The following is a 14,292-nucleotide window of genomic DNA, read 5'->3' on the forward strand; positions in this document are numbered from 1 at the left end:
TGAGTATAATTCCTTAAGTAGGAATTGATCAGCATATGAAGGAGCAAATCTATGCTTATCACTTAAAAGTATTAGCATTCATTAGCTCAAAATATTCACAAGCAGCTTCAGGATTTACAGCATGCAGAAGCACATGTTCACTCTCTAAAAAACCCTTTGTAACGATTTTTAAAGCAGGTTTTTTTTCTTTAAAGTGTTTACCAATCATGGGTCATTGTACACAGGGAGAAATATAAAACCTTAAGAGCTGCCTAAGCTGTTATGTATTTAAAGAAATTGCTCTGTGTGTGATTGCAGCCAAAACTACTTACTTCGTATGAAAATTATAACCAAATATGAAGCAGATGTGGAAGTCTTCCTAATTCTTTTGCTACCAACATCAAAGATTAACATTACTGGAAAACTAAGAAGCACTGACAGAATTTCACACGTGGTTTATTTTATTTTCTACTATAAGGCACTGCTCCACAGTAACCTGCTTGTATCATCTGCTCTAAATATTTAATTTTATTTAATAGTCAGTGGAATTGTCAGACAATAGTGGAAAAAAGAGTTCTTAGCTGGTAAAAGAAATAAGCATTCCTTTATAAATATCAAGATTTGGAAGACTTGTCAGGGAATGTGTTTTTACATTCTTTCACCAACTGAGAAAGCCAGGAATGGGTCAAGCCAGAACTGAAGGTGCAGGATGGCAACAACTTGAAATGGGACGTGGAAGAACAGCCAGAGAAGAGCCAGGAGCACATCCTGTTCTCTGCTTCCCCACTGAGAAATCATACAAGAGAACAGCTTTCACTGCAGCCCCTCCTCACCTCACAGGGGGGCAACTCAGCAAGGCTCACTGGCACTGACTTTAATATCATCTCCCAGCATTGCTGACTGAGCTGTAGGTCAGGCTCTAACCAGCTTCAACACAAGCAAAGCAGAAACAGGATCCAGAACAGACCTACTGCTGCTTTTTGTCTGCGTTGGCCTGACAGATACCCAAGGACAGCTCCCCCCCAAGAAACACACACCCCTCAGCAGTTTCCACAACGTGCACACAATAAGTGGAAAGGCAGAAAATTAAAATAAACTACAAAAAAAGTACCCAATGCAGCACAGTACACAAACTCACTGCAACTCACTGTTGCACATCTGAGAAGACTTCTAAAGAATCATGCTTTCATCTTTCTTTCTTGAGACAAAACTTATATCTGAAGGACATGTGATAGGGTTCCCTCTACAGTAGAAATAGTCACCTTGTTTGGACTCTGGACTTGACAACCGTGTCAGTTTTTGCACTTTCCGCACTGGCCTGGTCGCTTTTTTCTCTCTGTTTCTCTCACTGGGTTTTCCTTTTGCTGTTGAATCCTCTAAAAACAAACAAAAGCTGTCAAGTGATATCCCCCAGGGAAGAAGACAGAGTAACAAGCTTGCTTCAACATTTTGAAAACCAGAACTCAGAGGAACCCAGCAGAATTCACTGACTATCCCAAATTATATCCCTAGATCAATTACTTCTAGTCCAGCACTTTAAAACCCTCACAGCACAGGAATTTTCAACCAAAGGCTGCTTACCTACACACTGGAACACAGCAAAGCCACAGCAACACCACGACAGATTTTTAAAGTTCATTTTCCATTTTAAAAGAAACGCTGATGGTTTCACATGAACAATTGTTGGTTCTCTTCTGCTACAGATATTACATTTTACAGCACTAATGTTCCACAAGAACATGTAGTTCCTTCACTCCTGAAACACGTGGGCTGCTCCTTACACATTAACACAACAGCACATTCAGCATATAAGGAACTCTGTGGCCACTATTACCACTGTTTTCTTGTTCCTCTTCCCTAAAGAATGTGATCAGACAACCTGAAACAACCAGAGCACAACCCTCTTTATGGACAGCTCTGAAGATTTATTTAGATGCCAATTCTAACTTTTACAGCCCCTCATTTCAGCTGAATCCACTCTCTGATGAATGCCCATTGGAAGTATCAGAGGCAGAACAACAGGTTATATTAAAAGATGTGGGAATAGAATTTTAGGAGTATTTCTCACCCTTAATACCATTTCCTTACAAATTTTCCAGCCATCTTTGAGGCTGGCAACAAGCACAGGGAGGACAGAACTGATGCACTGAGTACCAAAGGCCTCAATGACTGCATTTGCAGAAGTCCACCTTGTCTTCTCACCTCTTCCAGCAACAAACAGTTCCTTTCTGATACCAGGAAACTGCAGGCTGCTTCCCACTCTGTTCACATCATAGCAATTTTGTTCTAGTATGGCAAATCCTGAACATCTTTAAGACAAAATTACTGGAAGCTTGGAGTCCATACAGTATCCTTTAGCCTAACTGCTGAACAAAGATGAAGACATGCTGTATGGTCTATGCTTACATGTAAAAATCAAATCTTTTTGCTGTAAAGAACAATGCTGCTGCAGATATCAGAGACCTTATAGCTTATTTTAGCACTACAGAGCACAGAGCAGTTCTGTAACACACTCAAAACGCCACATGCTGTAACTTTAATACAGAAGTAGCACGTGGACAGATAATCCAACAACCTAAAAATACATTTACAGTATATACTATGTGCATCACCAGCATTTGATTACCAGAAATCAGCTATTGAGGATAATCTTTTCAGGTCAGAAAGGAGACACGTTCCACAACAGCTGTTCTATGCATGGGATCAGGACAGGAGTGTGGATCAACAGACACACAGGTCCTTCCTTTTGCTGGCACTAGACACATGATCCAAATGCCTTTTTAACTGGACCTCTTCAATGAAGCCTTTTAAAAAACCTGAATTTCTATAAACAACTCATAACCATTTATGCTTGTCAAAACTAAAAAAAATAAATTCTAGTGTAGATTAAAAGTCTGTGGAAATTTGGCATTAATTTCACAGACTGATGCTGAACAGAGTATTTGCAAAACAATTTTACTAAAAGGAGCATCTCTTCTTTCTGAACTTTTTTATGAGTGACTTCAGAAAAAGTCCTCACTAACTTATCATGCTGTACAAGTACCAGCCACTACACTATCAATATACACGGACACCTACAGGTTTAAATCTCAATGCATTTTCCTCCAGTCTTAAATGTTTTGATCAGAGAAAGGTTGTTCTTAATAAGTAAACTCTTCAGCTGCAAAAGGAGAAGTTCTCTGGGGATTTTATTTTCCATTCCCTTCCTTTTTATTCACTTGATCTCTTTCTCCTCCCCCAACTCAGTCAATCAGAAGTAATTTAATCTTACAGCACTCCACTGAAACCAGCCTAGCAAATAAAAAAGCACACTTGGGCATCCTACTCCAGCTCACCCAGAGAGAAGAGCTGCCAATGGTACTGCAGCTTTCCAGAGTGAAAAATTCATAAAGATTGTGTCTTGGAGTAGTACATTTTAAAACAGAAACCAAAAGTGGGGTTTGCCCTTTTAAACATGAAATTGCATTCATTCATGCAAACACGTGTAAAGAAATTACAAAAATAAACAAAAGACATTTGGAGGGTGACTTTTTTTTTCCCTGTTTCAAAGGAAAGCCATTATTTGATTCCTTCTAATATTAGTTTTCTACTAAAAGTATTTGAATGAGAGAATGGGGTTGTTTTAGTGTTCAGTAAGTTACTCTTCCCGTGGAGAGAAGTACAATACATTTAACACTCACAGCTTCCATTTTTTGTTTCCATGACTTAAGAGTTGCACAAAATACATTTCTCTGCCTCTCAGAGAAGGTTGTGTGGCTCAATCAGTCCTGTCTGTGGCTCACCTTTTAACTGGCGGGCTATATCTCTGTACAACTCCCGACTAATACGGAACTCGTCCGCGTGCCAGATCTTTCCATCTGGAGTGCGAATCTTTGTTTCAGCGGGATTGAAACCTGGAAGTGAACAATTCAAGAGTTTAAAGTAACTGCAAAAAAATGTAAATACAGCTTTTTCGGGATGGAAGGGGTGGGAATCTGCCAAGTAAGAAAGGAACTACTTGAATTTCTAATGCTAAATTAGAAGGAAGCAATATACCGGTCTGCCACTTGCTCACAGTTGAAAAACAGCAGATTGGCTGACAAAAAGATTATTAGCAATATGAAAGGTTTTTTCAATCAAAACAATGTTACCAAGCTCTGAGACAATAAAAAGTTATTGAAATAAGCCCAAAACACCAACACAGTGAGCTTCTTTTTATTGTAATTGTAAGAAGAGACAGGAAGAATTTCAAAGGAATCAACACTTCTGTAAATTGGCAAGAATTTCTTTTTCTTTCTTGTCCATATCTGTGATCAAACCATGTTATTCACCCCCCCATTGCCCAAACACAGCTGTGAGACAGGTCCATGCTTTGACATGTTGCTCAGTGAACTGAACTCCACTCCTCACCCCATAAAACCCACAGGGAGGGGATCTGCACCTCCGTACCTCTGTATGATGGAGCAGCAGGCACAGTTGTCACCTTCCTGACTTTGGGAGTCACCGTGTTCTCCACGTTACTGACCACCACAGGTTGCTCAGCACATCCCAAGTGCTGCCCTCTGCCACTGGGCTCTTCAGAATTCTCCCACTGCTTTCGGATCCGCTCCTTCAGCTTCTCCAACTTGGCATCGTGCTGCCGCTGCTTCAGGATTTCCAGCCTGTGAGCACTACAAATACTCGCGGCAGAAGGGGAAGACACTTTCAGTTCACTGTCCTGGGACGTGTTACTCTGAGAAGCTTTAGTGCTGCTCTCATCTCCTCTGGAGCCGCTGGTTTTTTCCTCTTCCAACCTTGGAGATGCTGCAACCCTAAGAGAGGCCTCATTATTCTGCAAGGCATCAATTGTCGGCCGGTCATTCAAATACCTAACGACAGTCTCGTCCGCAGCAGAAGAACAGGGGCTTTCAAAGTCTCTGCTGTGCTGGTCCCGCTCCTCCCGCTCGTGTGTCAGGCGGCCTGGGAGCTCAGCCTTCCCCTCTGCTTCGCTCAAGTCCAAGCCAGAGAGCAGTTGCTTGGCCTCAAGTTGGCTAGAACTGTGATAAGACAGAGAACTATATATATCCCTGATGCAACAGAAGGGGAAAAAAAAGTCATCATCAGAAACACAACTGCAGGACCTTCCAACCCAGCAATCAGCACGTTCATCAACTAAATGAATGACTTCCTCTACCTTGTCTCCACTTTAAGTTCTTTTAAAGTCTGCTCACTTCACATTAAATAGTGCAAGTCTGACGAAACTGAAAGAGACTTCTGTTCAAAATTTCATTTGCTGCACTCTCTGTCTGAACAGGACTATATATAAAGTTGAAGAACAGAAAATCAGCAAGCAGTATTGTCACCCTTCAATTTTTTTAAAAAAGCTTTAAATAAAAGGTGTAGAACTTAAAAGAGAAGCATAATTAATATATGAGCTGCTCAATTAACAAAATTGACCCAAATCAGTCTCATGTGCAACAAGGAAAGAGAACCACCTCACAGTGACATAAGTGGGGAAAAAAGGATCAAAATTTAGATGTCAGGACAAAAATCACGTTATATGGCCTGTTCTGTGTGATGTTTTGTCTATGAGAAACTGTTCTTATTTGGGTTGCTCACACACACAAAAGTGTAATGCATCTTCAGTACTAGATTTTCTTGCTCTACACTGCCTTGCGGTAACACATTTGGGAACATGTGCTGAAGAATTAATGAAACAAAGTTGAAAAAGCATGAAGAAATACTCTTTTTGGTCTTTATTACTGACATTAAACACCTATCAAACCCATCAGGTCACAAAGGCCACAGCCACACCAACTTGATGATCTGGCCCCATTTCAACACATTTGACATTAAACTCCTATTCACTGAACAAAAAACACATTTGTAATATTTACTAAAAAGTCCAACCCCACATGCTGCTCAGGTGGCTGGGTGATGGGAGGAAGCAAACCAACTTTTGAGGAGTTGTTAAAAGCACCACTAAAAGCTAGATTAAATCTAATCTCAGCATGTTTTCCTTTAACAGTCAGCTGTCCCAGCACTAACCTGTACGAAGCCAACGGTTCACGGAATTCCACGCGGCTGCATTTTTTCACGTTGCTTTCCAGGGTGGTCGCTCGAAGGGGGCTGCGTGAGGACTTCTCCTTGCTTGATTTATTTTGGCTGGAAGACCGGGAAGCTGAAGCAGAAACCAAAGAATCCTTTATGGGCCCACGTCTCCAGAAAGAGAAAGCTGAACAATTAACACAGTTTTTCTTGGGTTTGAGCAGCACTGAAAGGACTCCCTCTCTTTTTCAACAAGCTGATTTCAAAAACTAGGAGCAAGGCAGTAAGTGCTTGAAATAATGGTCATATTTAAAGAGAGATAATGCTTAAAGATTCACTGTAAGTAATTAAATCTGTAAAGTTGACTGTGTTGCCACTAGAGGTCGATCTGTCTGTTCTCCAGTGGCACACAGAATACTCTTAGTATAAAAAAGGAGGGCTTATTTCTTCAAAGCAAAGTCTGTCCTTAAATGAAATAAAGGAAGCACCAGATATAGCAAACTTGTTCTCGGAATGGGATAAGCACTGCTCACTCACAGGGTGGGGAAAGTCCTGCCACCCCCTTCCAACCAAGTGGCTAGGGCAGAACACTCCCCTCCCTAACCCAAGGGAAGGAAACATTAGTTTCTCCTGGTCAATTAGTGCCTCATGAATAAAGATCACTGGCAGGAGACAACTTGGGGGCAGGGAGGAGAAATCAGATTTCCCAGAATGCAGTGGCTCTACGCTGCCTTACACCTTGTGTCCTCAATAATACATACCCTTCCTGCTGGCTTTCCTGCTGCCACTGGCAGAGGGCTTCTTGGCATCCATGACTGAATCGAACACAGCCGTGCCGGTGGGGGCTATTTCCAATTTGTTCTCTATATGACGTAGCTAAAGTTGGAAGATAATGCAAATAAGAATATTGTTTTCTATTTTTAAGCTACATTTTTCTCTCACCCCCCACCCCAACGTGACACATTTTTCCTTTCTTGTGAAGAATAAAACTGCAGGCAAAAGCAACTTCACAAGGTTGATGTTACAAAACTGTATTGTATTATGGTCAGAAATTACTATTATGTTTTGTTTAATAAGATTATCTAAATTAGGTTTTATGCATAGTTTTGTTCCCATAAGTAGGTTGTTGTGAAAAAATTAATAATAACACGCCATTCAGAGACTTAATGCTTGCCCTGAATAAAATATTAATTCCATTTGGAAAAAATTCTGTAATATTCCCTTCAAAATGGAGCATGATACAAGATTCCACATGTAGAACCCCACACTGACGCTCAGCTGTTAAGAAAAGTGAGGGACAAGGCTATGGGAAAGAGCTGAATTCCCTGGAAAATCAAACTGTTTGGCTCAACTGAAGCCAGGTTTCAGAAACTGCTATGATACCTTAAGCACCTAAGTTAAATTCCAACAGAAAGACAGCAATTGCAATGCTCAAAGATAGAAAATCATTAAATACACCAGTGGTGTCCCAGTTTCTGACTGGTTTGAGTCAGAGACGGGAGAGTTATTTTTTCAAGTTCTCAGAAACATGAGAAGTCACCACTTTCTTAAATCAAAAGGTAATATTACACTCCAGGTTTAACATGTACTACGATACTCAAGACCAAGCTTGCTGTGGCAAAAATTTCTTCTACTGTGTGCAGAAAAAACTTTTCCCAAGATGTTCAACATTCATGTACTCCAAGTGCTTCTCCCATTTTCAAGTTGTTTAAGAGACAATCGCTGAGCAAAGCTTTTGTAGCCATTAACTGATTGGAAAATGAGTAAGGGAAAAAAAAACAAAGAAAAAAAAATCAGTACTTACAGCAGCCTTAGTCTGAGAAAAAGAAGCCCATGCTGCAGTTTGATCTTACAGGGCAGAAACAAAGAAAGTAATTTCTCATTAGTACATGGGAAACAATGAAATAAAATGTTGCTTCAAAACAATTTCCATGGGTTCCCTAATCAAGTTCTTTTCGTGACCCAGTTCCAGCCTGTAATATCTTCTGTGAAAGGCTGTTATCAGTCAAGGCTCACCTTAACAGAGCAATAAAGTATTTAATGTAATATTTAATGAGTTCACTAAGTTAGGCTGAATGCATGATTACACTTGAAATCAAATCCAGAACATGTAACAGAAGATGCTTAGATGTTTAGAAGATAAAATAAAGCTAGTTATCCACCCCAACATAAATATATTACATGTTTCCATTACACTATAGTTTAGCTACCTTTTTTTCCCCTTCCATTTTCCTCTTCAGTAAACTAAGCATGAATACATGGTCACTGAAAGACTCTACTCAAAAACCAAGCTCTGAACAGAAGAATTTTGAATAGCAAACTTTTTGAGCTGTGCACCCTACAAACAAAACAGAAACAATGTTTGTGAACAAGCAGGAGGCACTAATCAACATCAGCCTTTTAATCTCAACAGACAGCACTTGCTCTATGAGCAATCCAGCTCAGAAGGATGCAGTAGTGTTTTCCTCTATAAATATTTACTTCCTTAGTTCCTCTCTTCGTTTGATTTATAATGGTTTTCTTAGATAATCTAATTGTTTATAAAACACAACATCCCTGTGTCAGAACCATGGAGAGTAGCAGTACTGGAGTGTTAGAAAAATAATCTTTTCCATATAGTAAAAAAGCTGCCAATTACATTTCAGGTAAGATGCAATAACAGGAAGGAAGAGAGTTAGGGAAGTAGTGCAAAACCAACTTTCTTTGACTTCAAGAGTCAAGACACTTTGTGTCCACGAACACTTCATTTTCACAAGGTAGGTAACTTTAAAAGAAACTGATTATATGACAGGAAATAATCAGCAATAATGTCCTCTTACAGATAAAATAATAATCTTTCTCTACTTCCAAAATCACTTCTGGAGTCCAGTTTTGTCACGCTGGAGATCATATGACTGATCCCAAACCACAGACCTAACACGCGACTCAGCTGCTCCACAGACCAGACCTTTCCTCCTTTCAGGGATGTACTGTAGGGGTTTTTTTTGGCCCCTCCTTTCCTAAATTACAGAGTAATCATGACAGCAAAAAGCTAAATGGATTTCTCCAGTTCAGGGAGACAAAACTGCTGTAAAAGTGTTTTTTACATCATCTTAGTGGTGATGTACTGATGCCATTCAAGTGTCTTCACCACCTTGGAATTGAGTGAGAGTTGGGAGCAACTGTGACACAGGCTCTTCCTCACTCCTTTCAAGAGCCAACAGTTCCAGTTTCTGTTCCTGCACTGCTCCTCCTCCACAGCACTCAAAAAATCCCTGTCTCTGTGCCATCTTGGCAACCATATTCCAGGCTGGCAATTGCTAATGCAGATCAGCAAATACTCCACAGATCAGAGTACAAAACTGTCATCTGCGAAAAGGGAACTGTGTGACACATGGGCTTAGCTTCCAAAGTGAGGCAGGAGAAAGCTTTCTGCAACAACTCCCCACAGTTCAAACAACTCATGACAAAACATCTCCCAAAACAAGGTAGTAGAACAGAGAAAACCCATACCTCTGGTAGAATCCTTGCTTTGGTTATGCCTCAGATTTTGTAGAGGCACCTCATTTGATGTGTTGCTCCACATCGTGCCAATTTATCTGCAAAAAAAAGAAGTCAGGTAAGAACCAAAGAAGAGGTATAAAGTAAGAACAAATCTGTCTTTGGCTAAAGAGTATAACCTTGATCACTATGATAAATGTCCACCTCATTTGATGATTTCAAGCTCACAACATGAACAAGGTCAGACAATCAGTACCAAATCACACCCGTGGTTAAAGCTTCGTGCAGTTCTGCAGAAACCATGTAATTCCCTGGATAAAGAAGGGTTTGGGTTTCTTCTTATTTGTTACAAAGAACCGTGAACGTGATAAAAGGAGACTCAGAGGTCAAGGCAATTTAGATCACAGTAAGAAGTATCCCAAAAAGTCTGAAGATGTTCACACTGGAACTCTGCACACACAAGGCTCACAGAGGCACCACTACACGGTTCGAACTCATAAATGTCTGGTGAAAATACCCAACTCCACCAGTGACAGATGAATGTGTCACCTGTCTCTGTTAAGGGGACAGGCAGAGCAGAACTGTCTGGAAGGACACCAGAGCCAGGAAAAAAGACAGGACTGGAGCTGCCGTTGTGCTCCTGTGAACTTCGAAGGCAGGACTCCCAGTGAATCTAAAAAAGTGTGAACTCCCAGCCACTGTCACCAGAGGGGTTTTATAATGGAAAAAAGAAAAAACAAAACAAAAGAAATCCCAACGTGCTTACTGAGCTGTCCTCATAACACACTGACAACACTTCTGGTATGGAAAGAAAAAATTAGGTGATCACAGAATTCCAACAGGAAGTTCTAGACCTCTGACAGAGTCATAAAGCCACATTTTCCTCTCTCTTCTCTCGTCACTCCCAGATGTATTTCTTCTTACTTTCTTAATTTCTGAAAACTTCTTTTGCTCTCACCTCTCTACACAGTGTGCCACACAAAAGGGCATTCAAATATAAAGATCATTCTTCTGATAAAAGGAGACCAAACGTCCCACAAAATTAACATTGTGTGCTACTTACTGGAACAGATCATTGCCTGGACATTTTGTGACAGGGATTTTTATCCTATATAGTTTTAAGAATATTCACAGAGACCAACAGTGAAGTTCGGTCCTCACATTCAGTCATATATTTAGGGCAGTAAGTTATCCCACAAAACAGCTCTTATGCCCCAAGAAAAACTATCAATAAGAAGAACATAGGTCTTTAAAAAGCCTTTGGTTGTGACTTTCTTTAAAGAATCCAAATAGATGTTTGAAAGAGCGTGGGAGAGGTATGCAAGATTATTTATGTAGGTACAGACACACATGTACACACACATTAGTGAAGCCCACAATAACACAAATTCTAGAAAGAAGGGGTAGGTGTTTTGTTTCTTTAAGTATCCAATAGTTTTGGGCTTTGTGGAGTTAGAAAGTTCTGTTTCTAGGACAGGTGCTGCAGAGCTCATTTATGCAGAACAGTAGCTTTGTGCTGCACATCATTCATGCTGTAAATCATAACGCTGCCCTGCCCAGGAAATCATCCAATTGAACCTCTCCATCACTGCAGCAGAGAGCTGTTGGGCTAGAAATACAGAAAACAAATATTAACTAAGAAGTGAGGGAATTTTCCATAAAGAACTGATTCTGGGAGCTGCTGAAAATATTCCATCAGACCAGTATCAGTTTCTTGCCCAAACACAAATACAACAAAACCTACCCAATGTGTCAATTTAGCATAGGAGAACGTTTGGACAAGCAAAAATTTCTTAAGGGTTAAAGTATCCATCTTTATGTAATTGCTTGGGATTTATTCTTATCATTAGGATTACTAGAACAGATAGGAAAACTTAGTCGGGGACTGAAGTTGTTATTACATACACACAAATCTATATGGTTTATTTTAGGATGTCCTGTGAATGTAGAATTGTAACATACTCCATGTATTCCCTAACTTTATATGGAAAGTACCAGACTAAAGAAGTTTGAAATTGAGCAGTTTTGCTTAACTCAGGTTGCTGCTGATTGTAAAAAATGACAGGTAAGAACTGAGCATTCTGGAGCTGTCTACAGTTTCAGGAAGGCAACACTGTGGTCGTTTTCTGTTGTGCTGTAATCCCAGGAACTCTAAGAGTTTGGGTTTTGGGTGTCCTTCTCCCTCTCCTTTGGAAGACAGGGAGAAATTTATCAGCTTTTCAAAGTCTACAAAAAAATGATGTTGATTCCCATCAACCTCTGAATTCCTACATATTAATAAAATAGCTTCTCTCTATTGCTATAGCTCACAAGAATAAGTAGCATTATACAAACCCCCTCCAACTAACAAAAATCCCAAGTACTTATATAATTCAATATCCTGCAAGAAATTAAAACAAACAGAGAAGACTCTTTAATGCTATAAAGAGTACAGAAAAAGGGGTGGTGGAGAAAACAGAGAGAGAAGAAACAGTTGCCATGTCTGTTTACAGCACTTGCATGCAGGGTAGTGGACCAGTTAAACACCAAAATATACCGAAATTAGTATTATTCTCTGATCAATATTCAACTTATGAGGATCTTAAGTTTGCTGAAAAAAGGTGGAAGACCATAGAATCAACAGAACTGACCTCCTGGTTACTGGATTGCTCACTGGGAGACAGCCATGCCACACAGGTCCATTCAAGGCTGGTTTGCCAAGCCTCTCCCTGGGTGAGTGATTAAGATACAAACCCCATTGTGTTCTGACATTTTAATCCCACACCAAGTGCCCATCTCATTCTTTACTCACGTGTCCAAGACAAAAAATGAAGTGCACAAGAGAAGGCACAGCAGAATTGCTGCAGATGAGGACCTGAGAGAAACAAGCAAGGAAAGGATATACTGCCAGCTCCTGGGAGAAAAAGTGGGGAAGGATGGACACGGGACACGACAACCACTCTCTTCTACAAACACTGCTCCTACAAGAAGACACTGAGGAGAACTGACAGATCAGAAAACGCATGAGAAAGCACGAGAAAGGAGGGAATGGAAACAAAGAGAAAACCAGTGCCAGATAAAAAAGGAAGATGAGAAACCAGCACTACATTTAAAACTAAATATACCAAGGATGTCATTGAAAGGTACAACAGATAACAAAATAACAAGTCAACACAGTTAAGAGAACAACATTTTAAAAGGAATGGGAGATATGAAAGTAGAACATGCTTAGCAAAGATACACAAAAATGTGAAGAGATTAAAGCCAAGGCTGGGAAAAAAGAGAAAGAAAAATGGTGAGAGAAGCAGAATGTAACAAGGAAGAAAATGAGAAAGACAGGAAGGAGAGAAAAATGCAATGAACTTTTGAAGAACTGACACAGAGAGCAGAAAAAGGGAAGAAAAGAAACTGGTGTATTGGTCAGATAGTGAAGTTTTTTCATGTATTCTCAGTATGATTTTTTTCTTAGTAGCACAGACTTGGTAAGAAAAGAGGAAACTCAGAAGTCATGAAATTAGAACAAGGAAACAGGAGAGGAAACTGAATTGCACAGATTCAGAGAAGGCAGAGAATGTGAGAAAGAGATCACCCACTGTTATTTTCACTAACATTTAGCAGTTATGCAAAAAAAACCCCAGTATGCAAAGGGAACAGTATTCCTCAAGACTTTGTTTCTTATAAAAACATGAGTGATACCAAACAAAAGGGATGCCACAAAAGAAAAGATGAAGCTTTGCTAAGGGTATGGAATGAAACAAATTATTAACATTGGCTTCTGTGGGATATTCTTAAATGTTTTATGCACACAGTGGCAGGTTTTGCTACAAACTGGGCGTGCAGTGCACAAGGACAATGTTTCACACAGTTTAAGCTACAATAAGGCAGCAGTGTCAATACAAGAATCCACCCATTCCTTTCTTCATGCCTGGGTCTCTCTTGCCTTATTCAGGCAGAAAGTCAATGGGATTATGTGGTAAAGCAAAGCAGACTGGGAGTCTGGTACAGGTTAAAAGAAGTTTTCCTGTTCTTTTTGCTTTATTGGTTTTAGCTATGTCATACCATAGCAACAACTTCCATGCAAGCAGAACGAGGAGGCATGGAAACATCATGGAAACATGGGGGAACAGTCAGATCAGCACTGGCTGCTGTTCCCCAAGAGCAAATACTTAAAGCTGCTGCCTCTTCCTTGAGGAGAGTGGTGGGACTGGGGAAAACAAGAGCCATTCCTGTCATCTTCTTCTTACCAGTGGAGACACCACTGGAGCTCAAGGGCACCACGGGAGCCTCCACACCCTGCTCCAGCCTGTCCCACTGCACCCACACCCCACCCAGCAGAGACAACTTGTCTGTGGAGGAAATGGGCACAGAGAGAAATAATCAGTTTTAGGGATGTTTTTCCCTGTTTACAAAAACACTTTAAGTTTCTGTGTACAGTTAACTGAAAGTTGAGTTCTGAATCCTGAAGACCTAAAGCCCCTCCTGTCTGAGCATCTACAGTTCTGCACTGCTGGCAGTAGCAGACACACACAGGTGGACAGGCACCACCACACCCAGCCAAGCAAACTGCTTTTCTGAGCCAGCCCACTGAAAGTGATGGAAATTATAAAGATGCCAGAAACACTTTCCATGCGTTCTCAAATAGCACACAATACAATTTATTATGATATGCTTGAGTCTGGAATAAAAATACCTTTACCTACTCATTTTTCTGAAATCCAAGCTCTTACCCATATTGCATTATCCCATTTAAAAGACAGCTAAAAATATCCATAATACACTGTTCTAAGACTTGTTTGGTTATGTTTATGGGCTTTTAAAATGTTTTTTGAAACAACATGCTTTTTTTTT

General features: G+C 40.2%; 1 protein-coding gene across 12 annotated transcripts in view; it reads right to left on the reverse strand.

Moving 5' to 3' along the window:
- The window catches only part of CEP350 (centrosomal protein 350), a 71,180-nt gene that overhangs the window by 48,411 nt on the left and 8,477 nt on the right, over positions 1-14,292 (reverse strand). For 9 of the 12 annotated variants that reach the window (XM_051805475.1, XM_051805522.1, XM_051805485.1 and 6 more), the window contains exons 2-8: positions 9,478-9,563; positions 7,790-7,833; positions 6,747-6,861; positions 5,986-6,118; positions 4,408-5,024; positions 3,762-3,872; positions 1,242-1,355 (exon numbers count right to left, since the gene is read on the reverse strand). In XM_051805475.1, the coding sequence (XP_051661435.1) occupies positions 1,242-1,355; positions 3,762-3,872; positions 4,408-5,024; positions 5,986-6,118; positions 6,747-6,861; positions 7,790-7,833; positions 9,478-9,550 (1,207 nt within the window). In that variant the 5' untranslated portion in view covers positions 9,551-9,563. The remainder of the gene's footprint in view (positions 1-1,241; positions 1,356-3,761; positions 3,873-4,407; positions 5,025-5,985; positions 6,119-6,746; positions 6,862-7,789; positions 7,834-9,477; positions 9,564-14,292) is intronic. The other 3 variants (XM_051805549.1, XM_051805495.1, XM_051805505.1) reach the window with 2 other exon arrangements.

Source organism: Manacus candei, unplaced genomic scaffold (assembly GCF_025592945.1).
Source record: "Manacus candei isolate 608988 ecotype Guabito, Panama unplaced genomic scaffold, ASM2559294v1 h1tg000005l, whole genome shotgun sequence".
In the NCBI taxonomy this organism is placed as follows: Eukaryota; Metazoa; Chordata; class Aves; order Passeriformes; family Pipridae; genus Manacus; species Manacus candei.